At 41.1% G+C, this 25,344-nt stretch overlaps 3 protein-coding genes and 1 long non-coding RNA gene across 5 annotated transcripts in view; all 4 read right to left on the bottom strand.

Annotated features, from left to right (window-relative positions):
- Positions 1-4,183, bottom strand: part of LOC147643567 (uncharacterized) — a 28,304-nt gene extending 24,121 nt beyond the window's left edge. Inside the window, exons 1-2 of one of the 2 annotated variants that reach the window (XR_015271926.1) lie at positions 4,053-4,177; positions 6-369 (exon numbers count right to left, since the gene is read on the bottom strand). This is a non-coding gene — a long non-coding RNA (uncharacterized LOC147643567). Of the gene's footprint in view, positions 1-5; positions 370-4,052 lie in introns of those variants that run through there. The other variant, XR_015271925.1, reaches the window with a different exon arrangement.
- A 5,111-nt stretch (positions 4,184-9,294) lies between these two features.
- On the bottom strand, positions 9,295-11,930 carry LOC110190280 (larval serum protein 1 gamma chain). The gene is made up of 2 exons (XM_020960654.2): positions 11,484-11,930; positions 9,295-11,427 (listed from the first exon to the last, which is right to left on the bottom strand). The coding sequence occupies exons 1-2, from the start codon at positions 11,736-11,738 to the stop codon at positions 9,721-9,723; spliced, it is 1,962 nt and encodes a 653-aa protein (XP_020816313.2). The 5' UTR covers positions 11,739-11,930; the 3' UTR covers positions 9,295-9,720.
- Positions 11,931-12,862: 932 nt separating this feature from the next.
- Positions 12,863-20,309, bottom strand: btl (breathless). Its single transcript, XM_020960655.2, has 4 exons — positions 20,236-20,309; positions 14,505-17,127; positions 13,146-13,928; positions 12,863-13,085 (listed from the first exon to the last, which is right to left on the bottom strand). Exons 2-3 carry the CDS (start codon positions 17,076-17,078, stop codon positions 13,347-13,349), a joined length of 3,156 nt encoding a protein of 1,051 aa, XP_020816314.2. The 5' UTR covers positions 17,079-17,127; positions 20,236-20,309; the 3' UTR covers positions 12,863-13,085; positions 13,146-13,346.
- On the bottom strand, positions 12,863-25,168 carry Pex1 (peroxisomal biogenesis factor 1). The gene is made up of 9 exons (XM_020960658.2): positions 24,907-25,168; positions 24,702-24,828; positions 24,477-24,580; positions 23,903-24,017; positions 22,254-23,843; positions 21,994-22,190; positions 21,087-21,710; positions 13,146-13,249; positions 12,863-13,085 (listed from the first exon to the last, which is right to left on the bottom strand). Exons 1-9 carry the CDS (start codon positions 24,997-24,999, stop codon positions 13,016-13,018), a joined length of 3,024 nt encoding a protein of 1,007 aa, XP_020816317.2. The 5' UTR covers positions 25,000-25,168; the 3' UTR covers positions 12,863-13,015.
- Between the last annotated feature and the right edge of the window lie 176 nt (positions 25,169-25,344).

Here is a 25,344-nt window from a genome sequence, read left to right as displayed (position 1 = left end):
CTCAATTTGTATATATGTATATATACTCAATGTGCCCGTATATATGCTCATGTCTGTATATCTGCCATGCCGCAGACGCCCAGCGAAGCGTCAATTGCCAAATTAATTGGCCGTAAAAAATTGAAAATGAAAATATAATCACACTTTCCGTTGTCGAGCTCTGGCTCAGGTCCAAACGGATCTGGAGTTTAACCCCTCTATGTATTCCCGCTGTAGAAGCGTTTTCTCATCTCATCCCGGTTATAGAAGTGGATCCTGGAGAGAATGGGGATGGCGGTGGACCCACCAAAGGGCGTCAGACATTTCACCGCCGGCGCTTAAACGTTGCATTTTTCCAGGTTGCCCTGCACTCTCACCTGAGATAATACCCTGTGAAACAATACGGAACATGATGGACTAATGGTTATCAAATGGAATATTTGGAATATCTTAATTTGAATAAAATTATATATTATACAAAAAAATGACTTTAAAAATCAAGAGTGTTCAGGAACTCCAGTTGATTCTTTAGTATAATTAGTTATTATGTCTAATATAATAATGAAGAACGAATCTAATATAGTAATCAAATGCTTAAAATTGAATAAATAAATTTATATTTTTTTACAAAACTTTCTTATGACAATGTGTTTAATATAAAATGAAACTTTAAACATAAGTTTTAAAACAATCTTCAGTTATTCAGTTATTCTTTGCACAAAAATTAAGCTCTCTCGAAAACACATTCTTCAATCACAGAAAAACTTTATACAAAAGGACTAATGTGTTGTCCTTAAAGTCCCGAGAATTTAAATTTAAATCAATATAAAAATGTTGATTCTTGTTTTAGCTATTGTTGTTTGTTATTTGATTATTTTGCATTAAAAGGTAATACTTAGGCTAGTCCTTATTCAATAGTTTTGTTTTTCTTAAAGAAATAATTTAAGGTTCCCCAAAAAACCAACCCCACTTCGATCCCTTTCTATACCCTGTATTTTTCATGCTTTCCTCCAACGAGGTACAAGGTGGAATGTGGCACGTTGCATAATGGAAAAATTTTCGCACTCGACCTGATACTGTTTCCCCAACTCGTGCCGCCTCAATGCACTTTCATTATCTTCGAGTGGTTTGCCGTTCATTTCATTTCAGTTTGCTGCCACCGTTGTTGATGTGCCTTTTTGTACTTTTTTGTACCTTGCAATATGAAATTTAAAATGTTGTTTTCTTTAGTTTTTCCAGCGTCTGACGAGCTGATTAGGCGATTCCAGGGAGTTGGGAATTACGCGAACTATTAGGCAGCCGCTTAATGCGAAAGTAATTATGTCTTGTTAATCAGAATGGAGGCTGTGTGGGGTCAAAGGGTATTTAACCCGTAAGTTTATCGGTGGAGGACCCTGCGACTTGAAGGTAGCTGAAAACCGAAAACTTTTGTGATTAGCAAGCGCCCTTTGCCGCGGTGCAGATAGCGTCTTGAGAAAAGCCGGAGAGGTTAACACTTTTAAAAATAATGCACAATTCAGTTAAAGAAATTTATATAAAAATAAAAGTAACATAATATAATAAATAACTGAATGAATATCTTGTTTCATTGATAAAACACCAAGGACCCTATGTGCTTCAGAGCAACAATTAAAAACGACTTCATCTTACTTCAAACACATAGAAGATATATTACTATTAAATATTAATTAGTATTTATTTTAAAATCTATTCTTATCCCAGTGTAGCTGCTGCGGAAGTGCTCGTATAATTTATGTTCTGCCTTGGCGCTGTGCAACGGAAATGCCGGCGCGTAGTTTTGCCGCGCCTACAAACTCCTTCTGATGCTTGCACAAAATTTCATAGCATACTATTCAGCGGCAAAAGTTTTGGCACGCAAATTAGCGGCCACGTTTGTTTCGCTCAGGGAAATAGTCGTGCGAACGGGAACGGGAACGGGAACGGGGCTTCCCTGGCTTGTTCCGAAAACTTTTTCAGTTATGAATATAAAGTTTATTTATTAAGCAAACAAGTTGGCAGCCTTATCTATGCCGTGTTCTCTGATGGTCCTTTCTCCGTCAGTTCTTTTTGTGGTTGCCAAACAATTTCGCAGTTGGTTGGGCATTCTAGTGCTAAATGGTAAGAAAGTTGTGGGTGAAACGCAAAAATTCGCCTGAATGGTGAGAGGAATTAACTGAACGACTCTTTTTCAAAGTTCTGAAGAATAGAACGTGAAGGGTTCTTGTGCTGTTTACTGATAACATTTTGGCAAGGATAAAATAAATTCTTAAGTTTAAAATGTAGTAGAAGAGTAAGCAAAACAATCAAACTTATTTATGTAAATCAATATAAAGTAAATTTTATACAAATTAATTAAATAATGATTCTGTTGTCCTAAATATGTATATTGAAATTTAAAAACTACTTTTTGATTCTTTCATTTCCTGCTTGGTAAAAATAATATTTAATAAAAATTAATAGAAACTCAACTCTCTAAACAAAATCGGGCTTGTAAGTTCAATACACAGGAGTTGTAGGGTTTTCTGGAATTCTTTAATAACGTCTTGAGTGTAATTTGTAAATTTTATTTAAAAGCTTTGTGTAATAACAAGGATTTGGCTTATAAACAACTTTGAGTAACTTTATCCCTCTGCGACTCTAAAACACCAACAATATTTTAATTATTGAATTTAGAAATAAAATATATCAAAGACTTCAATTCCAAATCCTTCATGGTATTTGTAAAATATTTAGCAAACTGTCCAAGTGGATGCGGGGCAATCAATCCGAGATATTGGACTCCGACCACCTTCTATGCGTAGACGTGTGGAAAATATTGGACGGAAGGGAGGCGTGAGCTGGCTCCCAAATCAACTTGGGCCAAACCCTTCCTTCCCATCCCATAGCGGGGCATTCAAAAATGTACAATAAACATTTTCACACGCCTGCTCCTGTTCGAGGAGGGAGGAGGGAGTTGTGGAGGCTATCAAGTTGAGCAGAAAACTTTTCGCTATTCATGCAGATGTACACGACAAAAAATTGCTAACAAACGGAAATGTGATATACGCGCGGCAACCAAAGCACACACAAAGGCTAATGGACCAGGCCAAGGAAGGGGAATTGGTGGAACCAGGGGCGTAGAGAGCTCTATATATCAATTCTACTATATATATCCTTTATGTTATTTTTCCTACAGTTATTGTTGGAAATAAAGTACAATTATAAAGCTTATTTCCTTAAAAATATTAGACATTCTCCTAAGTTTCATCAATACTCAAGCAATTTGAAAACTATAAATTGAAATATAATTAAAAGAATATGAAGCTATCACCCCTCTTGATGACGCCCCTGCTTTAAATAGCCATGCCATGGCAGTTGCTTTTGAAAATGTATTCAGAAAATAAACATTCATGCTGTATAGGTGAGATCTATAGCTACGTGGCAATCGGTCTCGTATTCTTCTCGCCCTTCTCTAGTCTATTCAATTTGGTTGTGAATTAAAATGAAGGAAGAAAAAATGTGGGACCGGCGCAAAGAAAATACATTCATGCGTTGCATTGTCAAAGGGATTTTTCTCTCTCTTCCCTGGCTTTTTATATGATTGAAAGACACCCACCTCAGGATTGGTATTCAACCCCGCCCACTCACTATATTCCGTCTTAACTGACACGCTTTGGCGCATCGCTTGATAAGCGCGGAGGGGGGAAAAGGAGTGCTCGCAGGAGAAGGCTTTCCTTCGAGAGGGATTAAAAAAATGTTTACGTTGCGGAGGAGTGCAGGACATTTTAATGCCAATGGGGAATATAGGACAGCGAAGGGTGCAGCGAAAGCAAAAGGTTGTAACTACTTGAAGGTGATGAAAACTATTCAATTACTATTTACTTCCAAGCTTCAACAAGGACACATTTATAAAAATAGTAATAAAATATCAAAAAGGATTTAAAAAATCTTCAATACCGTACGTTATAAAAAGTATATGCACTTCAATTAATAATTAATAATTAATATTTAAGATTGTTTTCTATATGTTAATCAACATTTAAAATGAGCATCAATTGGTCGAGCCGCAGAAATAATGACTGTACCGCATTTACCTTGACATAACAGGAAGATCCGGATCCTTCGAGATGCGGGCCAGATTATGTAAACCGGAAGGGACAACACACACTCAGGATTTAGCAGAATGATTGGCGAGAACTCGTTCCCACTTTGACTTGACAGAAATCCGTTGGCAAACTAATAGTTAACAAAAAATATTTTCAATTACTGTTGCTGTCACAGCAAAATCAATCAATTTGGCAGCCACAGACACGAAAGCCATTTAATTTCTATTCCCGCACCCTTCCATCGGTGGCTCCTCCTGGTCGGTGAAATATATTTTAAACGCAAATTGATTTTGTGGCCACAGATTGCAGCGGTAAATGCATTTTAGCCAGCTTTTTCCATTTCCAGTGAGCGCTTATTTTTTACACTTTATGGGGACCTCTGTGATTTTGCCAACTAATGAGGTGTGAAAATGTGGGAAATACGATTTCTGCTGCGTTGGCTCGCTCTCTCTTCTTCCTTGCAATTAGAATAAATTTATGGGTTAGAGAAGCTGTCCTGTGTGTGTGTGCGTGTGGTGAAATCGGAGTGAAAAGATGTGGCAAAGTATGCTATAAAAATGGGATTTGCCCGAATTGGTTGCGGCTTATTTGCTATTCACACCACAACAATGTAAACAATGCCCGGCCCGAGGACATCCCACCCCCGGGAGAGTCCACTTCCCCTCATCACACCCAGGCAGCTCGCACCCAGAGGCGACAGTGGAAAGCAATAAAGAGCTCAGCCCACAGACACTGGAATATACTCACAATGCTGAAACAAATTTGTTGCAAATCAAAACAAATTCCAAGCCGGCGACACGCACACAAAAAATTCAGAATTCTCTTGGTTAACTCACCACGAAGTTAAAATGCTCTTTTACGTTTAATTTTTCCATTAATAGGAATATTTTATTTTTCAAAGCAAAGGAATTCAATTGGAAAATAAAAAGTAGAGTGCCTTCAAAAGAAGGAATAAGCTCATTTAAAATTTTACCACATTTAGATTAAATAACATTTACAATGTGTTTTAGATTCTTGATCCGAAATCCTAAGTTCATTATCTGATCTTAGAATTTTATATTATTAAATGATGTACTATAATTCTACTTATTTAAACCCTGACATAGTTTATTACTTATACAAAAATATGATGTCCTAAGCGGTGACTTAACTTGAGAACTTTCTGAGCTCCACTTGTCTTTGACAATGAGCTTAGTGGAATCAATAATATAGTCCGGTTTTTTATATGGATTAATTCTAGCCAAAAGTACTTCAAGTTAACTAAAGACTTATACACATAAACATTAAGAAAGTTTCCTTAAAAGAAAAAAAGAAATATGATTATTCTCTTGAATTAAACAAATATATATCCCTTCCTTAAAACCACGATTATCTAACAACAAATCTTAGCATAAGGCATATATGTATAATATAATATACCATATAAAACAATCGCATATAGACGAAACTAACACACTTCTATGTAAAAAAAAAACCAAGACTCCGATCTAACCGCATCCACCCGGCATTCAACCCCTCCTGAAACGACTTCCTCCATCAACTTGATAAAATTCCACAACAATTTATGCAATCAGTTGGACACAACACAACACAACAAAAAAAACACAGAGAAAAGAAATAGTACAAATATGGACGGGTCCAGAAACCACTTCATGCTGCAGTCCGGCATCAGAAAATCCCCTCCATCGAAGCACAATCCCTCTTAAGCCTTTTTGAATATTTTTGACACGTGCACTGCAATTATTTTATTACACAAACCGCCCTTTGGCCGTCCAACCCCCTGGTCCGCCCACCATCATATTGGGTCGTATGCAGGGCGCCACGCCCACTCGATTGCAGAACAGGACAAAAAAATAAGGCATTCGCGTTGGGGGAGCGCCAACAATGGACCGGCAATTGATGCAATTCATTGAAAATTTTGATGGCAACTGTTTAGACTAAAATTGCATTAAGTCTCCAAAGGCCTTTGTTGACGTTGTTACAGAAAATGGAACTCCATGGTAACCCAAACAATTGCCAATCATTTTCGCTTTCGCGCAATTGCATTCACGCATTTTGAACGTGCCCACCAGCAGTAGGAAATCCATAAAAAAAAACAAGTGGCCAAAATGTTGTTTTAAATACGCGCCTAAATAATCCACCAAAATGATGCTCGGTGTGTGCATATATACGAGTAAATATTAATAATGATGCCATTTGTTTGGCCATAGAATTGTTGTGGCTGTTTGTGCGGGCAATAAAATTTGGCTTTGCCACATAATTCAAATTGTTAATCGCGTTTAATGGCGGGCATTTATCAATATTTTCTTCATGTTGTTGCTGAATGCAAATTTTTGTCCACCAGCTGCGGAGAGAGAGAGAGAGACGACGGCCTCCTAAAGCCACCCCAAATATGGGGAATCCCATTCCAATTCGAAAGGATCCTTCATTTTGGCCTTCAGTGTTGTGTTGACAAAGCAAGAACAAAAATGGCGGCTAATATGGCCACAAATGTGGGGAGTAAAAAGGATAAGAAGGGGAACCTAAGCTGTCGAATTGGACTGGATGAAGTTATTCAATAATGTTGCTTTAAAATTATTTAGTTCTTCTTGAAAAATAACTTATTCAGAGAATACCATATTGAGAGGTTTTAAAGATTCCTATTCCATTATTACAAATATTTCATAAAGACTGAACGTCGATTATTGGCATATTCCTAAATAAATACAGACCTACCTAAAATGGGGCGGAAATAAAAGCGCAACGGCGGCGGTCATAACTGCAACGAGATTTTAGGGGGAAGTCCCACTTTCAGCCCTCAAGAACCGCCCTTAACATCGAAGCTTTGCCATGCTCTGGAGAAACCCCTGCCCATCGTGCTTTTAATGCGCACCATTGTGTCAAGATAAAGAAACGGAAATTAGCACGATAGCAGGAAGTTGCCATCGTCGCTGACGTTGTCCTTGTTCTTGTCCTTGTGTTCTTTCTCGTTCGCTCCACAAAAAGGCGTGGAATGAAGGCCAGGACAGCAACGATAATAAAAAAAGGAGCAATGGAGACAACAACACACTGGGGGGAGGCGGGAGCAGCAGCCACTGGGAATCGGAATTGGAGTCAAAGTCGGACAGCCACAAATAATAATGAAAACGGAAATGAAATACAATACCCAAGGAGCCCCACAAGAATGGAAGAAATGGTCAAAATGAAGATGGATCCAACGATACCTCCAGGGGCAAGTCTCAGCTTGACTTTTAACCATCTGAGAGTTTATGGGAGAGAAAGATAAAACAATATTTAGTCTGTCAAAAAATGTGTTGTTTAGAACAGAAAACAATTGAATATAAATGCATATATATAATTTCTATAAATATAAATGTGTAAATAATAAAAATAGAATGTTTAAGCCTACCCAAAACTCATATACATATATACTACAAGCCGCAATTTCAACCAATTCTTTAAGCCCAATAACCTTCTAACATATAAAAGACATTAAAATAATTTAAAAGATTTAATTATTTTTTTAAATATTTGTTTTTTTATCCCATTTGTCAAGTCAGCGAAATTCCAATGGAATTTAACAAAGTCTCACCGTAACCCCAAACCCAAAATGGCTTTAACAATTGTGAAATTAATAAGCCATAAATTCCAAAAAAGAAAACTTTTCATATTTCCTTTCTAATTGTGGGGATTTCGGCGGGGAAAGAGACTTTCATTTTTCTTTTATTTATTTTCTAACCACACGCAAATTAGACGCAAACAAAATGAAAAGAAAGCCCAAGAAAAGCGAATGCTGATTGTCGCCTATTCAGTTAATTTTTTCATTTACTTTTTTATTTGGGTCTCTGGATAAAAAGGAAGGAGGACACTCACACACACACTGAAAGTCAATTAGGCAAAGCGACGTTGGCAACAAAGTGAAAACAATTCATATTTAAATTTGCGTATTCTTAGAAAATTTGCGCCGCGAAGCTAGAGGATGAGTTCTGGATGCTGGGTGAGGGTGGACATTGGGCGGGGTGGTGTGTGTGTAAGTTGCCGTAAAATACGTGCATATTATTGCGCTTATCTAGGAACAAACACGCCCAGGACTCCATTTCCCGGCCCGGACCCACAGATGAGGCCTTCCACTTGATGACGATTCCCGTCTCTCTTTTCTACGCTTTTTGTTAGGGGAATTGAATGGGATTGTTGCTGCCATCTTCGGTCGTCGTATTGTGTGCATTTGTTTTTATGCGAATGTGCCAGTGACAAACCAGACACATCCACAGCCACAACCTCCACCACTTCAAACACTTCGCACCCGCCTAAGCAACACATCCTTCCTTAAACGTTTCTTGCCTGCAAATGTTTCCAACGCCAGCACTGAAAGAAATTCAGCTTAGCTTAAATCAGTTTAAAGTTGTCACTCGGAAGTGATTTATATTTTTAGCTTTTTCCTCATATCTATCTTATTTTATCAGCCCAACCTAATAAATGAACATCGAACAGTCAATATTGAATGGCTCGAAGAACCAATTAGCATTGAAGAACGATTATTACTTTAAAACAAATTTCGTTCATGCAAGTTTCGCCAATAGGTAACAGATAAAACCGATTAGAGAAGCCACTTTTGGGAGAAACGCCATAGATATAAGGCCGTTCCTCAACAAAATAAACTATAAATAATATTTATTACTAAAGCATCATCCTTACTAATCGTCAATACGAGGGCAGCCTTCCACAATGATATAAAATATATTTATTGATTAATCTATTACAAACGCTCTTTTTGACACTCGTACGTTATTTAGTTTTATTATTTTAAAGAGAATACTTATAAAAATTGCAAGGTTCAACACCAGCTATAACTCTAAGAGCATTATACAGCGTTTCAAAAACTTAAAATGAAAATTTCTACTTCGAAAAATGTCTAAACATATTCGTTATATAGTCTTATTACACGAACTTTTCTTCAGTGTGCGGTATGTGTTGGTGTGTTGGTGTTGTTGTGTGTTGGTGAGAGAATGCGGTTTTATGTTTGCTTTGTATTGGCCTGGCATAATAGACACATTTAATTTTACTATTATGCCTTTTTGTTGTCATCGCATTCGTATAATAAACCGTATTCGTTCGTTTTCAAGTTTCAGTTGTGGGCGGGAAATTCCCCATTCCACTTTTGTCCCATTTTGTCAGTCATTTTATTTGATTTTCTTGAAAAAGGATGCGACTAGGTTTGTGCGTGTGGCCAAAGAAATTATAAATGATCACGTGGGAAGGTTAAATAGATATGTTTATTGCTTTTAGATAGATAAGTATATTTTAATACAGTTAAAAGTAACATATTTATTTTAAATAAGGGCAAAAATAGCAAAACAAAATTTAATAAATACATAAATACATCATTAAACATAAATAATTAAAAAGATTAACGGAATATTTTTACTATAATGATTTGGTTTTCAAATTGTTTTTTTTTTTAAGCATTGCCCAATAAATAAATTTCTTATAATTGTTTCCATTAATTTTATTTTGTCCGTTGTAATTTATAATAGGAAAAGCTTATTCCTTGGAAATGTATATTGACACGAAACCCACTCAAAAGTATTCAGACATATGTAAGTTTAATATGTATGCACACGAGAGAGCGTTCAATTAAGAAGTTTAGCCATTTAGCATATATTATCGCATAATAGTTTTAGGCCTGGCGATGAAAGATTATCACATCCTTCAAACTTTTGGCTAGAACAGGCAACGACACCCCTTCGCCCTCCTGCTCCCAGCCAGTCCAAGCGGTGAGTTCAACAAACAATTGAAGTTTAAGTCCTTCTCGAGTCCCTCTTGGCAAGAGAAGGTGTGTGGGGAAACGTTTGGAACTGTCTGATGTCGATGGGTAATTGGCCTCATACAGTTCACTTAGAGTGAGTTCCGTGGGGGCTGATGGAAACAGCCGTTCGAACTGATTAAAGCCCTTTTTAAGGGAACACACAAAGTCGTCTAGGTGAAAATGGGGAGAGGATTGATTTGGTTGAGCCAGATACATCCTGGCTTGAACAATTATATCTTCAGGGGCGTCCACATTTAAGGAAATGCTGAAAGTTTCGTGATTAAGCCGGCGTTGTCTGGCCACAAGATGACGCCGCAGAAACTGCAAGTTATTTCGCTGAGATTGAAGCATTTGCTGGTCAATCAGGTTGATGAGATCGGTATACACGGTTTCCTCATAAGTCAGCAAGTGACTAACAGCTACATCTTTTATAGAGGGTATCATTATCCCTCTGTCTTCCTGGGTTACATTTTCTTTTCCATAATCGTTTATAATTTCCTCTAAGCGAAAGAGAAGCGATCGGTAGATGGGATCCCTAAGATTGGATGTGGCCAGACCCAGCATACTAGGCTGATCTACTCTATATCCATTGATGGGCAAACTTAGATGGCGGCAAATATTGAGATAATTATTTGCTACTATTCTTTCTGATATAAGTGAATTGTCTAAATAATCCTTATTGTGACTGACCGCATCGTTGATTTGGTTTTTCAGGTCTTCCATGGTCAAGTCTAAGATGCGCCTAATCGCCTCGAGGTCCAAGGAGGTGCTGTGGTAGGGAATTCCACCGGTCGTGATTAAAGGTTGATCAATTACTTCTGCAGATCGATGGCCAGTAGACAAATCCTCCATACGTATGGCAGCCACAAACTGTTTTAGATTAAAGAGATATATCTTGGAGTTGTGCAAGTGTGATCCCATTGCTAACTGCCTTTTGTAGCTGTCTTCATCTCCGGGTCCCCGAAATGCCACAAGGCGATCGCCATCTATAATGACGTGTTGCTGCATCCCCTCTTTCGCTTCTTCGATGGATATAACTAGTCGATTTATCAGGTTGTTCCAATGTGAGTTCAGTTCCAAGTCCATGCTCAGATGAGCTAAATCTCTAACGTTATCAATGATCAAAGGATCCGCTGACATGGGCTCCTCTTCCGCCAGGGGCTCTCTGGGACTGAAATACCTCAGCAATATATGCTTCCAACTGCGCTTGGGGGTCACCAGTCTAATGGGTGTCAACTGATGCCAGGCGATTTCCTGGGCAGCCAGGATCACCTCCTTTTCGAAATAGAGTTGAGGCAGCACTTCAAACATGGCAGGCAGTCTGAGATCCTCGGTGTCCCTTCTTTCCCTCACTGCTATCTGCAGCGCGTTCACAAAAAGTATGGGATGGAAGTGTATTCTGGCATAACAAGCGTTTCGTTGAAAGGAAGTCCAATCCCTGGCCAGGACCAAAAAGCGATATACTCCCAACAGGTTCTGTGGCATTTCCTCATCCAGTTGATTATAAATGGTAAAGGGTCTCGGCACTCGATTCTGATGCACACGATCCAAGAATTCCTTGATAAATCTCCAGGAACCCTAAAAGCAAGCATTAAGGTTATTGATTTCATATATATTATATTTAAATTGCTAACTTCTTTATATTCCCTTGGATCTTCGTTAAGTTGGCTACCCATTTCAACGAACTCCTGATGGAGCAAAGGTTTATGTACTTGGAGAAGCAAATCCAGAAGAAACCGTTGACGCGTCTGCCAATGGGTAGGTGCATTTAGGGGATCTGATAACTCCAGATGACTACGGAGACCTGGAAGTTTCCAATGATTGCCAAAATTGGTTGTCCCATCTCCGAGAACGAGACAACAAAGGCATACAAACGTTAATCTTAACATTTCGACACAGACTGATCCATGACTTGGAACCGCTTTTGTTTAAAACATTAAAAATATATGCTATATTCCATTCTGATTCAAAGGTTGGCTTGCTGTTCGATAAGAATATGAATTTATATATAGTCCATGCAGGCGTTGTTTTTTAACTATAACGTACCGAAAATAATAAAATTGTAAGTATAAAAAATAACAAGAAAGGAAGCTAACTTCGGCACGCCGAAGTTTATATACCCTTGCAGATATAACTTCTATGACTTGGAATCTCAACAATATAAATTATATTTATTTGTGTTAAAAAACAATGAAGTAATACCTGCTTTCATTTCATTCACCTATACATATTATAGTTGCAGTTTTACATTCGCAGATTTGCATTTTTCCTCTACATCTAACGATCGTTTGTATGGCACCTATATGATATAGTCGTCCGATTTTCATAAAATTTAACACAAAATTTGAGACTAATATAAAATGGCTATACCTCAAATTTGATGAAAATCAGCTGAATACAGAAAAAGTTATAAATTTAATTGTATTAATTTCTCGATCGTTCCTATGGGAGCTATATGATATAGTCGTCCGATTTTCATAAAATTTTATGCAAAATTGTAGAGTATAGAAAAATGGCTATATCTCAAATTTGATCCAATTCTATTGAAAACTGAAAAAGTTAAAAATTTTTTTTTAAACATTTTCCGTTCATTCCTATGGCAGCTATATGATATAGTCGTCCGATCCGGCCCGATCCTAACTACAAAGTTTCGTTCAGATAGCTTCAAAACTGAGAGACTAGTTTGCGTAGAAACGGACAGACGGACAGACGGACAGAAGGACAGACGGACAGACGGACAGACGGACATGGCTAGATCGACTCGGCTGTTGATCCTGATCAAGAATACTTATACTTTATATAGTCGGAGGTGCCTCCTTCACTGCGTTGCAAACTTCTGACTTAAATTATAATACCCTGCAAGGGTATAAAAACTGTACATAAACTACAGCTTATAATAGAACGTATTCACATATTCTTCAATTATTATAAAAATAAACAAATCTGATAGTTCTTAACAGCTCTGCTTATACAAAAATCAGTGTTCACCAGCATGCCAAAGTGAATCACAATATTATTAAAACAAATTCGTTTTTATTGGCTCAACAATAATATGAAATTTACAAGACCCAAAGCCGTACGCCTCCTAACAAAACGTGATCGATACACAGTTACAGATATATAAAGTACTTCTAATGATAATGCTAAGCTTATTAAGTCTTTGTCTTTAAGCCAAAGTTGCGCGCTTGGCTACAAACTCCCTGGAGCTCTTCTCCTTGTTGGTAAATCGAGCATATCTGTAATTAATTAAATACATATAAATAAGATAAAGCAAAAAGAAACAATATAGAACCTACGTTCTCTGATATTTGACCACATCGGATGCGCTAAGGGACGGTCTTGTGGTTTGGAAGGACTCGATCAGGTGTTTCTGCCTCAGCGAGATTTTCTTTGGCAATTTCTGGATTGGAAGGAAATGAAGAAACATTAGTGCTTAGCGATATTTCGATGGGATTGCATAGACTCGTCGGAAGTTCTTGGTTGCCTAGATCTAGGGACTAATTAAACTTATATGTATAGTGGTATCTAAGCGGAGAGGTCTCTCGGAATGTCTCGCTGTAGGAGCCGTCGTCCTCATCCCCCGATGAGGGCGGAGTCTCCAGCATGGGCATCGAAAGATCCAAATAAGCATCGTTGGGGTTGCTGCTCGCCTGCTGCAGGATCCCGTCGAAGCTCTCCACCAGCTCCGTGAACGTGGGCCGTGCACAGGGCTCAAAGTGCCAGCACTGACGCATCACCACGTAGATATTTAGGGAACACTTGGGCGGCTTCTCCATGCGCTGGCCCGTGATCAGGTAGCTGTAGAGCTCCTCGGCGGACAGAATGTGCGGATACGGCTGTTCCCCATACGTCATGATCTCCCAAAGCAGCACCCCGTAGCTCCACACGTCGCTCTGGGAGTCGTATTTCTTTTCCTGCAGCGACTCTGGCGCCATCCACTTGATGGGCAGCCGGCCGTTGGTGTTCTTCCGGTAGTAATCCGTATCCTGGATATCCCTAGCAAGACCAAAGTCGGCTATCTTCATCACATAGCCATCGCTGACGAGCACATTGCGCGCGGCTAGATCGCGATGGATGCACTGAAAACAAATTGCCGGAAATTTAAGTTGATTCTCCTTCTAGGGCGAGTTTATTTCCATTCAATGACTACTGATTGGCAGAGCAGCAGAAAAATTTGTTTTCTACTATATATCACATAAAAAACTAATTACATTAGGAAACTTTTTTTTTAATTAATAAATTATTAATCATATCTATTGAAAGATAGCAAAGAAAAGAAACATAATCAAAAATAGATTGAAAATATCTGAGGGAGATTTTATGAATCTATGTAGATCTCCAGTGTCATACAGGTAAGTAATATTCTTTGTCGAGCCGCAGACCCAATGTGTCCAAGACAGAACAGAAGATTTATAGCTGTCTAATTGTAATTTTATAGCAATATCTAAACTTTTGAGAATTCATTCATAGTTATTTTTCTTGACATATTTCAGAACATTTACCCTTTTTATTTTCACTTTTAAACACAATTCAATTTCTAATAGAATTCAGAGTTACTATCTTTTGTTTGTGACAGCATTGTACAACCTAATCCAACAATATTTAAATTCCTCCTCTGCCAAAGAGTCATGGTTTCAAAACCAAGTTAAACATACCCGTCGTGAGGCTAGGTATTCCATTCCTCGAGCAATTTGAAAGGCAAATTTGGTGAGCTCCTTCTCGCCCAGCTCCTGTGGTGGAATCAGCGGCTTGTCATCCAAGTAGCCGTCGCTGTCACTGCGCCGCTGCGGAGCTCCTGGTCGATTCTGTTTGAGGAAATCCTTGAGGTTGCCGTGTGGCGCATATTCGACGATCACCCACAGTGGTCCACCCTGGCTGCAGCAGCCCAGCAGGTTTATAATGTTGATGTGTTTGCCTATCATCTTCATCACCTCCATCTCGCGCACCAAGCTGGCCATGTCCGTGTCCGTGTGCTCGTCCTTGACCATTTTTACGGCCACAATGGTCTCGGCCAGCTGGGGGCTTCTGGGCAGTCCCTCCGCCTCTGCCATTACCACGCGCCCAAAGGCTCCCTCGCCCAAGATTGAGCCCAAGCTGAGCTGCTGCCTTGGGATCTCCCAGTTGGAGTCCAGCGGAAATTCGTACTCGTTGAAGGCCTGGGCGGGATCAGCACCTCCCGATCCCGTTGTCGATACGGTCGTGCGTTGCTTTTCAATTTTGATAACTGGCATCTGCAGGTCACCGGAGTTGCAGGTGCTCCCCTCTTCTCCGGCCGGTCGGTAAATGATCACCTTCTTTGTCCACTGATGCACCGTCTCGATGCGGAGCTTCAGAAGCTTCTCCCGCCTCATTCGGCGAAGCATGATTGTTATAAAGGCACTGCCCAAAAGAAACAGAGCCACGACAATAATGGCAACCAATGTAAATCCCAGCGGATTGGCATGCAGCAAGGCGTATATCTCCAGGGGCGGCAGAGGGTTCCTAACCCTCAGGTAGACACTGGAGTTGCTGCTTCCCAGCGTGTTCATAGCCACGCAGGTGTACCAGCCCTCTTGCTCGTGGGTCACATTGCGCAGCTCCAGGACAACGGAGTTGTTCGTCACGGTGAAGTTGAGGCGGGCGAACTCCACTGCCCTGGAGCCTCCCAGGGAGTCATTCCGCAGCACAGCGCGCTCCCATCGGGCAGTGGGATGGAGATCGGAGAGGACGCTGCACTTGATGTCCAGACTTCCGTTCACCATCACAGTCTGGTTCTGTGGCACCACGATGATGGGCGAGGATCGGGTACGCTCGTTGACTAAAACGTCAAAGTCGAAGGAGATGCAACCGAAAGAGTTGCACACTTTGCAAGTGTACTTTCCCGAATCCGCGCTGGTGGCCTCCACAAAGCGCAGGATATAGTTCTTCTTTACATAAACTCCAAGTCCACGATTCAAGGGGTTCCTGTCCTTGGTCCAAGTGATGTTCGCCTTACCGTCAACGGGGCAGGCCAGGGTCATGGTGTTGCCGGCCACAGTATGCTGGAGTCGTTTCAATTCCTTTTTGAACACGGGCGGACGCTCGGCGGCAGCGGCATCCCCAGACGCGTTGTCCGCCTCATCGTCTGTGTCTTCCGGGATGGGTGCAGGTGGTATGGGTGTGCCTACTGTGCTACTGGTGGTTACCCGAGCAGTGGTTGTGTCTTCAGGACTATATAGTTCGAGATAGGCGGCGGCAACAGTGCGTCCTATTTGATTCTCGGCTATGCAGATATACCAGCCGGAGTCCTCCATTAAAACACTTCCCAGACGAAGCACCTGCGGCTCGTCCTTTTGCGTTAACATGGGCTCGAAGCCCTTCGGCAGCTGGGATTGCTGCTTCAGTAGCTGCAGTACGTCCTCGATATTAACACCGCTCCCCTGGTGCAGCCACGTTATCTTGGGCTCCAGTGGGGAATCCTCCAGCCGACACTGGAAGCTCACATTTTCGTCGAGTGCAACGGTGGCGTTTTGAGGATATCCGGGCATCAAGACGGGCACTCTGTGACTCCGGCTGACCACCTCCAGATGGGTGGGGTTACTCTTCTGGCATTCCTGCTCCACACATAGCTCACAGCGATAGATTCCCGCGTCGTCCGACTGTAGTTGTCCAACGGTTAGTGACCACCTTTTGATCTTAATTCTGCCGCGTCCGCCGAGGATTTGCTTGTCATTGTGCAGCCAAGATATATTCACTCCCGTTGCCTCCGGATCCTTGGGGCTACAGCTCAGCTGGAAGAGACCGCCCGCAGTGCGTTGCACGAACTCCGGAAGTGGTTGCAACAATTTTAGGGAGGCGTTCGCATTTAGCGGTTGGAAGAAGATATCCGACTGGGGTATCCTCTGGGCAGTCTCCACATTGGCAAAGCTGGCTATATCGTTGCCCCCAGCCTCCTTGTAGCCAATTATCAGGGAGACATTAAACCATCTGTTCTGGCCATCCAAGCAGCCGTAGTTCCCCGACTGCCAGGATTGGGCTCGTTCCAGTTGCAGCACCGTGGCCCTCAGCTGGAACTTATCCTGATAGAACCATTTGGCCGTGGGTCGGATACACTGCAGCGTGATGTCTATGTCGGCGGGAATGTGGCGTTGCTTGAGACTGTTTTCCGCGGTGACATCGATGCGGCAGCTGTGATGGGCCAAGTCGCAACCCAGGTCCGCAGACGCCGAAACGAGCGCAATGATCATCAGCGTGATCGGCACTTTTGCCATGGCTCAAGTGGATTCTCTTAGAGTTCAACAGCAGCCAAAGTGATTGTATCTGGTTGGGTTCATACGAGAATGGATATACAGTTGCGGTCAGAATTGTTGCACCTCTTGAATCTAGTTTTAACGAATCTACCCCAATGTTTTTCTTTGTAAAATCTTGTAGGAAGAAGATTAATTTTACTTCTATTTTAACAAAATGAAATCTAAAAAATATTTATCAGAAATCTGTTAAAATCTCTTAGAAACAAAATGTTAAAACTAAGATGTATCCGGGGTGACAATAGATATTAAAAGGGTTACAAAAAAAAAACCTTATGATAAAAAATTACATATGTATGATAAATAAACTAATTTGCACTGAATTTGATATCTCAAAAATTTTAAAAAGAGATTATTAAATTAAATGCTTTAAAAACCATAGGGATTCTTGGATCTCCCAAGGTACACTACGTTTAGTGCCTTAAACTTTTCATTGCATACTTTTAGATAGCTTTTAAATGGATTTCAATTCCCTCATGATTTTTGGTGCAATCCAAAACATTTATATATATTAAAGGCAATACAAACAGACCTGAATTAACTAATATTTTAAAATTGGAAAAAGAAAGTAACAAAAATGTGTTCTTTCACATCTAATAATCTAATAATTCAAATTGGGACATTTCAAAAGGTGCTCTCTTTTTGACCGCAACTGTATGAGTATCGATGGGTATTGCCAAAACTCCGTTTCTCTCTCGCTGTCTCCCTCTCGTGATCGCCGCTCTGTGTCATTTTATTTATTTATTATTATTGTTTAATATTTTATTGCCAACACAGTACACAGCCGAGCCAAGTCTGCCCGCACCAATATGCAAAAATCGAAGGAGAAAAAAAAGGCAGATGTGTGTGCCTTGCCTCCGTAATGAGCTCCAAGACGTGGTCGTAGCCACTGAATTGCCGGACACACTCGTTGCCACCCACTCCCCATTGGCGTTCCACTCCCGAAGGGGATCTCCACTATAAGTTTGTCTATATTCGACACTCGCCAAATGCGTTTTTCCATTCAGCAAAAGGCGTACAGTTAGAAAACCGATCTTAAATCGGTTGAAATCATTCGTTACAGTGGCTTGACACTCTTTACTTATTTTTGTAATCACAAAAGCAAACAAAAAAATGCACTAACGAATTGCAACCGCAAATCGCGAAATACCTAAATGATGATGCTAAAAATATAGAAGTAAAACCTTAAAGAATTTTTAAATACTCTAAAATAGTCAAGTTCATTAATTTAGCAACTTTCATGACTTTCATGAACTATATTCAAGTTTTTAAGGGTATATTATTTACCTCGACCTGGTCAACAAATCTTTACCAAGCAAACAAAACAATTTATACTATCCAGTTTAATGATTAACGATGATATGCAAGTCTAGGGTAAATCCCAAAATGTATTGACAGCTTGAATTCGAGTATTTCCGAAAGCTTATCTCATACTTTTGATCACGTTTGTTGAACTTATTAAACACAAATAAAAATACATGACAAAATACGTATGGAAAATAATAAACATTAAAAATATATCAAGTGCAATTGAGAACTCCAATAACTAAACAAATCTGTTTCAATCTTTTAGAAAAATATATGTTAAATGATTTCTAATTGACTTTGGATTTTCAACTTTATAGTCATTCAATAACCAAGCTGTGTTCAAACCACTGTGCAGTTAATGAAATTTATTTTATTGTTTGTAAGGCATGCGACAACCGTTGTGATTGTCATTGTTGTTGCTACTAGTAATTGTTGTTGTTTTATGGTTGCTTTAGCGGCTTGACTTCAGGCCCGATATATGTATGCACACGCGTCGCAGGTTTTAATTTATTCAATTCCTTTTTTCTCAGTTGTTGCCAAATACGAGTCGATCGCTGTATTTGAAGTATGTATTATTTTTCTTTTTTTTCTCAGTTCGTCAGTCGTTCAATATTATTCGATTTGAAGCCAACAGGCGCGCACATGGCCAAAAGCGTTTAACTCACACCTTTTTATCTTGTGAATTATTATCGAGCGAATGAATCTTTCGAATACCCGATTTGACATTTCAACTTGGTCTCTGCGCTATTTTGAGAACGGAATTACTTTGGCGAATTCGGCACTTGACATTCTGCATATTATTAATAAAATTATTTTTTAATTTCGAGTATTTTATATGGTCCGGGGTATTTTAATATCGCTTTAACAAATCTGTTTATGAACTAGTGACATATGTATGTTATTTTGATTTAAGGTTTTTATATTGTTTTACTCTATATTAATTTATTCATTATTATTTATTATCTGCATTAAAATCTGTGGTGTCCAAAGCTCTGACCAAAACTTGGCATTTTTACACCTAAATATTTATATTTATCAATACTTTAGCATTATTTGACACAAAAATTGATATATGTGCGATAAATAAATATTCTTTTTGATATATCAAGACTATTTTATCGAAGAAAACAACAGAATTAAATAACATTTAATGAATATTTTTCGATATTGTTAATATTGTAAAGTTAAATGCAATATTTTCCAATATTTAATTTTGAACTAATACTTGGTACATTTCAGTTATCCTCTCGATGTATATATGTATTTCTATGTTTCTCAATATCTTACTCATAAACATACAATTCTAACATGACATATTTCTGGGCACCACTGATTCCAACTGAGACTTAATATTTCTTTCTTATGTTGATCTTTCGCTTTTATTTTGAACGTTTTGCTGCACTTGACACGATTTGTATTTATTTGACTGCTGGAACATTTCATTCTTTAAATTTAAATTTGTTTTCCTTTTTTTTTTTTGTTTTACTGCTGCATGTCAGCCCCGATGGGAATACGTATGTATAATTGTTTCCTTCAACGCCACAACCCAAAATCTTTGACCAAGAAATCACGTTCTTTGTCTTTTATTTGCGCGGAGCTGGGGGCGTCGAGTTAAGACCGAAAATAATATTGTCACAATATTTAGCTGGCTGTGTTTATTTCATTGTCAATCGAGGATGGAGTTTTTTATTCTTTTTAGGCGACTTTAGGCGTTTCCGCTTCGTTGCCAACTTTTATTTCCCTTTCAAGACCCACAAGAGAGAGAGTGTGAGAGAGAAGGGAGAAGTGGAGGGTCCATTTCCGCTGCACCAACCGTAATCCGTAAAGTTTGTGGAAGGAACCGAGCGAAGCCAACCGATTGGCTTGAAAGTGCGCAAACAACTAACTGACAGTAACGATCGAACGGAAGAAACTTTTCAGCCATAATCCGAACGTGCCCGATTGCCAGCCGATCGACGACGATTAAATCGGATCCGAGCTCGACAAAAGTGTTTGCTGGAATCCTTACGCAGGGTCTGGGACTCAGGTTCGGGCTCGGACTCGGTCTTAGCTACCTGTTCGAGGTGGTCCCCCTCCCGCATGTTGCAATTGTTTTCGCTTGTACTTGGCTTCCCTCAGCGGGTTCCTTTCTTTTTATTGTTGTCGCTGGCTCTTGTTGGTTTTATTCTAAGCATGTTTGCGGTGGCATCGACTCGTTGAAATTCTTTATTATCTGCCCTTCGGGCTGCTCTCCCTCGTTTTCTGTTTGTTTGCTCGGCGGCTTAATTTATGCAAAAGAAAATGTGTCCATTGTCTTAGTGGCGAGGTGCTGTGCCTGCAGTACGTGCGCATGCGCGGTAATCGCATATCAATAAGGAAATATCCGTTACGTGACTGATATCTAAAAATCCCAGCGACTGGAAGTGGCAAACACAAGCGATGGCTCCCGCATAGATCCTCTGTTTCTGATCCAGATGCCAGGCACGTAAACTACCCAAAAATAGTTAAATGCATTCTTGCTGCACTTGCTGCTGTGATGGGAACAAAACCGAGAACCGAGAACCGAAAATCGAAAATCGAAAACCGAAACAACGGAAGGGCTTCTTATGTCTAACAGTCCAACTCTGGTTACCAAGAACTTGCCATAACTTAGGACCGCTTCCGGCAGTGAAAAGAGCTACTCACCTCGTGTCCGAATTGAGCCAGAGCCTCCTTAACCGCCGCCATGTTCGCCGAGGTCAGAATGCTCTGGAGATCGGCGCCGGTATAGTTAGCAGTCCTTCCCGCGAACCACTCAAAGTCCACGCACTCATCCAGGCTGAGTGTCGAGCTAAGGGCCTCCAAGATGCGTACCCGGGCCACGGCATCTGGCAGCGGACACTCCACCAGCCGATCAATGCGTCCGGAGCGAAGAAGTGCCGGATCCAACAGTTCCGGTCTTGAGGTGGCAGCTATCACTGTGACGCCCTGCAGTCCCTCGACACCGTCCAGCTCGGTAAGCAATTGGTTGACCACCCGATCCGTAACGCCTGTGGAGTCATGACCGCGCTTTGGGGCCAAACTATCGAACTCGTCAAAGAAAAGCACACACGGCCGAGCACTGCGGGCGCGATTGAACAGGTTCCGTACGTTCTCCTCACTTTGGCCGATATATTTGGCCAGCAGTTCAGGGCCCTTTACGGAAATAATTCGCAGGTTCCACGAGGTGGCCAACTGAGAGACTAGATAGGTCTTGCCAGTTCCAGGCGGTCCGTACAGAAGCACTCCGGCCTGATTGCGCAGCGGTGATGCATTGAAAATTGTGGGATACTGTAAAAAAGTAAAAAAGGGGAATTAAATATAGATCTAATAAAAAATATTAAATATCATTAAATTAATTGGATTCGGGTTTTTGGCAAATATATATGTCAATGTACACAAAAGATTATCAAAGATTTCCTTCTGTACGTCGAAACGAAAGAGAAGAAGCCAATTACTAGTTATAATACTACAAAAGTTCATACAGTTAATACAATTACGCTAATACTTTGCTAAAAATTATATATATTATATACATATATAAAAGATTTTGATATTATGTAATGTATCTCACCCGCGATGGCCACATAAGAACCTCCTCGAGAACTCCCACAACAGCCTCTAGGCCAGGCAGTTCCTCTACACGCATCTCATTGGCCTCCGCATCGCTCCCAGTCTTCTGATTACTCTGGATGCCCTGCAGGCAGTAGGAGTTTGTGTGCTCCAAGGACTCGATGAGCTGATCATTCGTCAGAACTGGCTGCGCCTTGCCTGGGAACAGAAAATTATGATCAATTTTAATGCCAGAAACACTAACAGTTTACTTTTACTCACTTATGCGGTAGGCATAGAATATGGCCCGCTCTACGAACTGAACAAGATCACATTTCCGGTAACCCTCGGTAAGGTTGGAGAACTTGGCCAGGTCGAGTTCGTTGGACGCATTGATATGGCTGCAGAGTTCGCGCAGTATAATCTCTCGATCAGGACGCTCCAGGCTGGGTAGCCGAGCCACCGTCTGGAAGACATGCCTGCCCCGCGGCGAACTCAATCGTTTGTTAAGCGTCTGCAGCTCATTGACTGTGGCAATCACTGCGATGGCATTGCCAGTGGTGTACTGGACAATCAACTGATGCACTGTATCCGCCATGCGGTTGTAGTACTCCCCGTCTTGACTGGACTGCTCCCCAGCTGAGTGGGCCAGAACATCCAAGTTTTCCAGCACCACAATCGCAGGGGCATGCTGAAGGCAAGTGGTAAAGATGTTGCGCAGATCTTTTTGGATGGACTCTGTCTTGCGACCCTTGCTCCGTGACCCGTAGAAGATGTCGAAGTAGCAGTAATCCGGTTTGCGCGACAACTGGTCCAAAATGCGCTCAACCAGCACGGTTTTTCCCGTGCCTGAGGCACCGGTGAGCAGGACGTTGCACTGACGCATCACGGAGTTGTCTTCGTTCAGGCACAGGTTAAGTCGCAGCTCCTGAACTACCTGATCCACAATCTTATCGTACTCGGGCAGACGTATAAGATCCTTGACACTCAGCGGCGACGTGACTGGTGGCTGCTCTTTAATGATTTCGTTCACCGGACGCACCAGATCAGCGGCATAGATCTTGGACTCCTTTAGAAACTGAGCGTCAACGACACAATACCGAAAGTGCTCTGGCAATATTCCGACTGTGACCAGCAAATCGTCCTCTAGCCGCACCACTTCCTCCTGATTAAACAACATTGGCTTGTGCTGAGTTCTCTCGATAACAAACCGCTTAAATGCGTTTTCGATGATCTTGTAGTGCGTCTTCTTGTGGGCAAACAGCTCGATCTTCTCCACGAAGTTAACAACGGTGGTCTTAAACCGGATCACCACCCGTTCCAGCTCCTTAATGCCGAGCAACTTCATCAGGTTGGCATTCAGTTCGATCGATGGGTGGATGGTGCCCGGTAAATCGTCCTCCACCTCCTCGTCCACTGTGCGCACCCGCACGTAGTAGTCCTTGTCACCGGCTGTGTGGAGGCAGTAGAACTGATCTAGATCCAGGAATTCGGGCAGATGTTTCCGGTTCACAAAGACATCCGACTCCTGGGCCTTTTCCCGCCAAAGGCCACGAATCACCCGGAACTCAAAGCTTCGCGAGCTTTCTCTGCGCAGATCTTTCTTCAAACGCTCCATATGATCTTGCCGCTTGTTGCGTTGCAAAGTATTCTTAACGTTCGAGACCGTTGAGGAATGAGTCAGAGGTGTAGCTGGCTTCTCAGCCAGTTCATCATTGACCTGGGCAGTAGTTTTACTCCTAGAGAGTTTTGTGTTTTCCTCACTGACTCCGTTGGAAGTTCCATTGGTCAGACCCTTGTAAAGATTGGGCGCCACAACGAGTTCCGTATTGTGGTCTATTCGACCATAGTTCATGTGCGGCTTCAGGCGATCTGATTGAATAATAAATAGTATAAGTATTATGAATAGATATTCCAGTGCACTCATTTACCAACTGTCAGCGCCACCTGCATGGACTTGTTGATCCACACAATCAGTATCTGAGTTGAGTTTACAATGCGTGTTTGCTCCAGCACGCTGCCAGATATTTTCTCGGTGCTCAGCTCCTGCGGAAACGAAAGAATATGTTTAAATTAAAATGCTATTTTATGTGTGACAAATTAGACTACATAATATAAAGATATAAATATATATATATATATATATATATATATGCACATGCTAGCGTTTGTAGTTTATCTTAATAAGTAATAAAGTATGTTTATGATGACTAAATAATAATGTGTTAGCTTCTATGAAATATAATATTGTGATCTCATTAAAAATAAACAACTATTTACATCGGAATCCCAGGTGGTTTTAGGTTGACATAATTAAAATATACTAGCTTTAATGGCTTAGAGCTGCTAAGCAGGAGGGGTCAATGGCAATGCCGGCCAAGCAATGGCAGTATAAATAAAAACGAAGCGTACGCCCGCGCCAAATGCTAATCCGATATAAACAGAATTGTCTATTTTTAAGCTGGCGACACGGGCATGCGGCAAGCATGCGAAACCATCACTCACAATGATCTCCCAGTCCTTGGACGAGACGGGGGTAACGTGGACGCTGCGGAGGTTGAGAACGTCAGCGATGAGCGCACACTTGACCAAATCATTCTCGTGCAGACCTACGGCAAGAAAGGGAAAATATGTTGGTGAGCACGCCGGGGTGGGGTAGATGGCCGGAGTCCAATATTATGGCACATTGGCAAGCGATGCACATCCGGTTCGTTAAGTAATGGGGCTTACCGATCTCCTTGGCCGCCCTGGCATTGATCCCAATCTCGGTGTCCTTAATGCCCCCGCCGCCCGCCTGTGGCGCCCAGGAGGCATAGTGCACCCGTCCATTGTACTGCAGATTTAGGCACCCCGTATCCTAATCAGAGCGGTTAGCATAGCCGGAATAATCTCTGAGTAATCTTATCTGGGGGCGGATTGACTTTTGGACACTTACATAGGTCGAAACGACGCCGTAATACTGGTCCGGCAGCAGCACAAAGTTGCTCCTAATGGGCCGATAAACCACCTTAAATGTGCGCTTGAACATTCTCGACGTGGTCGTGCGCGAACTCGGATATTGCCCGGTTAATTCAATTTCATTTTTGGCCAAAGTTGCGCCGCCCCACAGCTGCTGCGCCAGAGATGGTAAACTTGACGATTGTTCTGCCGATACCCGCAACAGGTGAAACAGCTGTTTGGGGATGAGCGATTAGCCTGTTTCCATTGCTGCGATGTATTGAAGTGAAAAAAAGAGGGCTGCAAAAGTATCGACAATCATAGAATTTAATTTTAATTAATTCTCTTGCACTTTAATTTGCCACATTGTTTTGATTGAATAAATAAATGTTGTGTATGTTTCACTTAAAACATTAAATTAACGACTTTATTATTG

This window comes from Drosophila serrata, unplaced genomic scaffold (assembly GCF_035046125.1).
Source record: "Drosophila serrata isolate PLE 108 unplaced genomic scaffold, ASM3504612v1 contig_272, whole genome shotgun sequence".
In the NCBI taxonomy this organism is placed as follows: Eukaryota; Metazoa; Arthropoda; class Insecta; order Diptera; family Drosophilidae; genus Drosophila; species Drosophila serrata.
The sequence above is the reverse complement of the archived record's forward strand: the minus strand, read 5'-3'. Positions and strand labels throughout refer to the sequence as shown.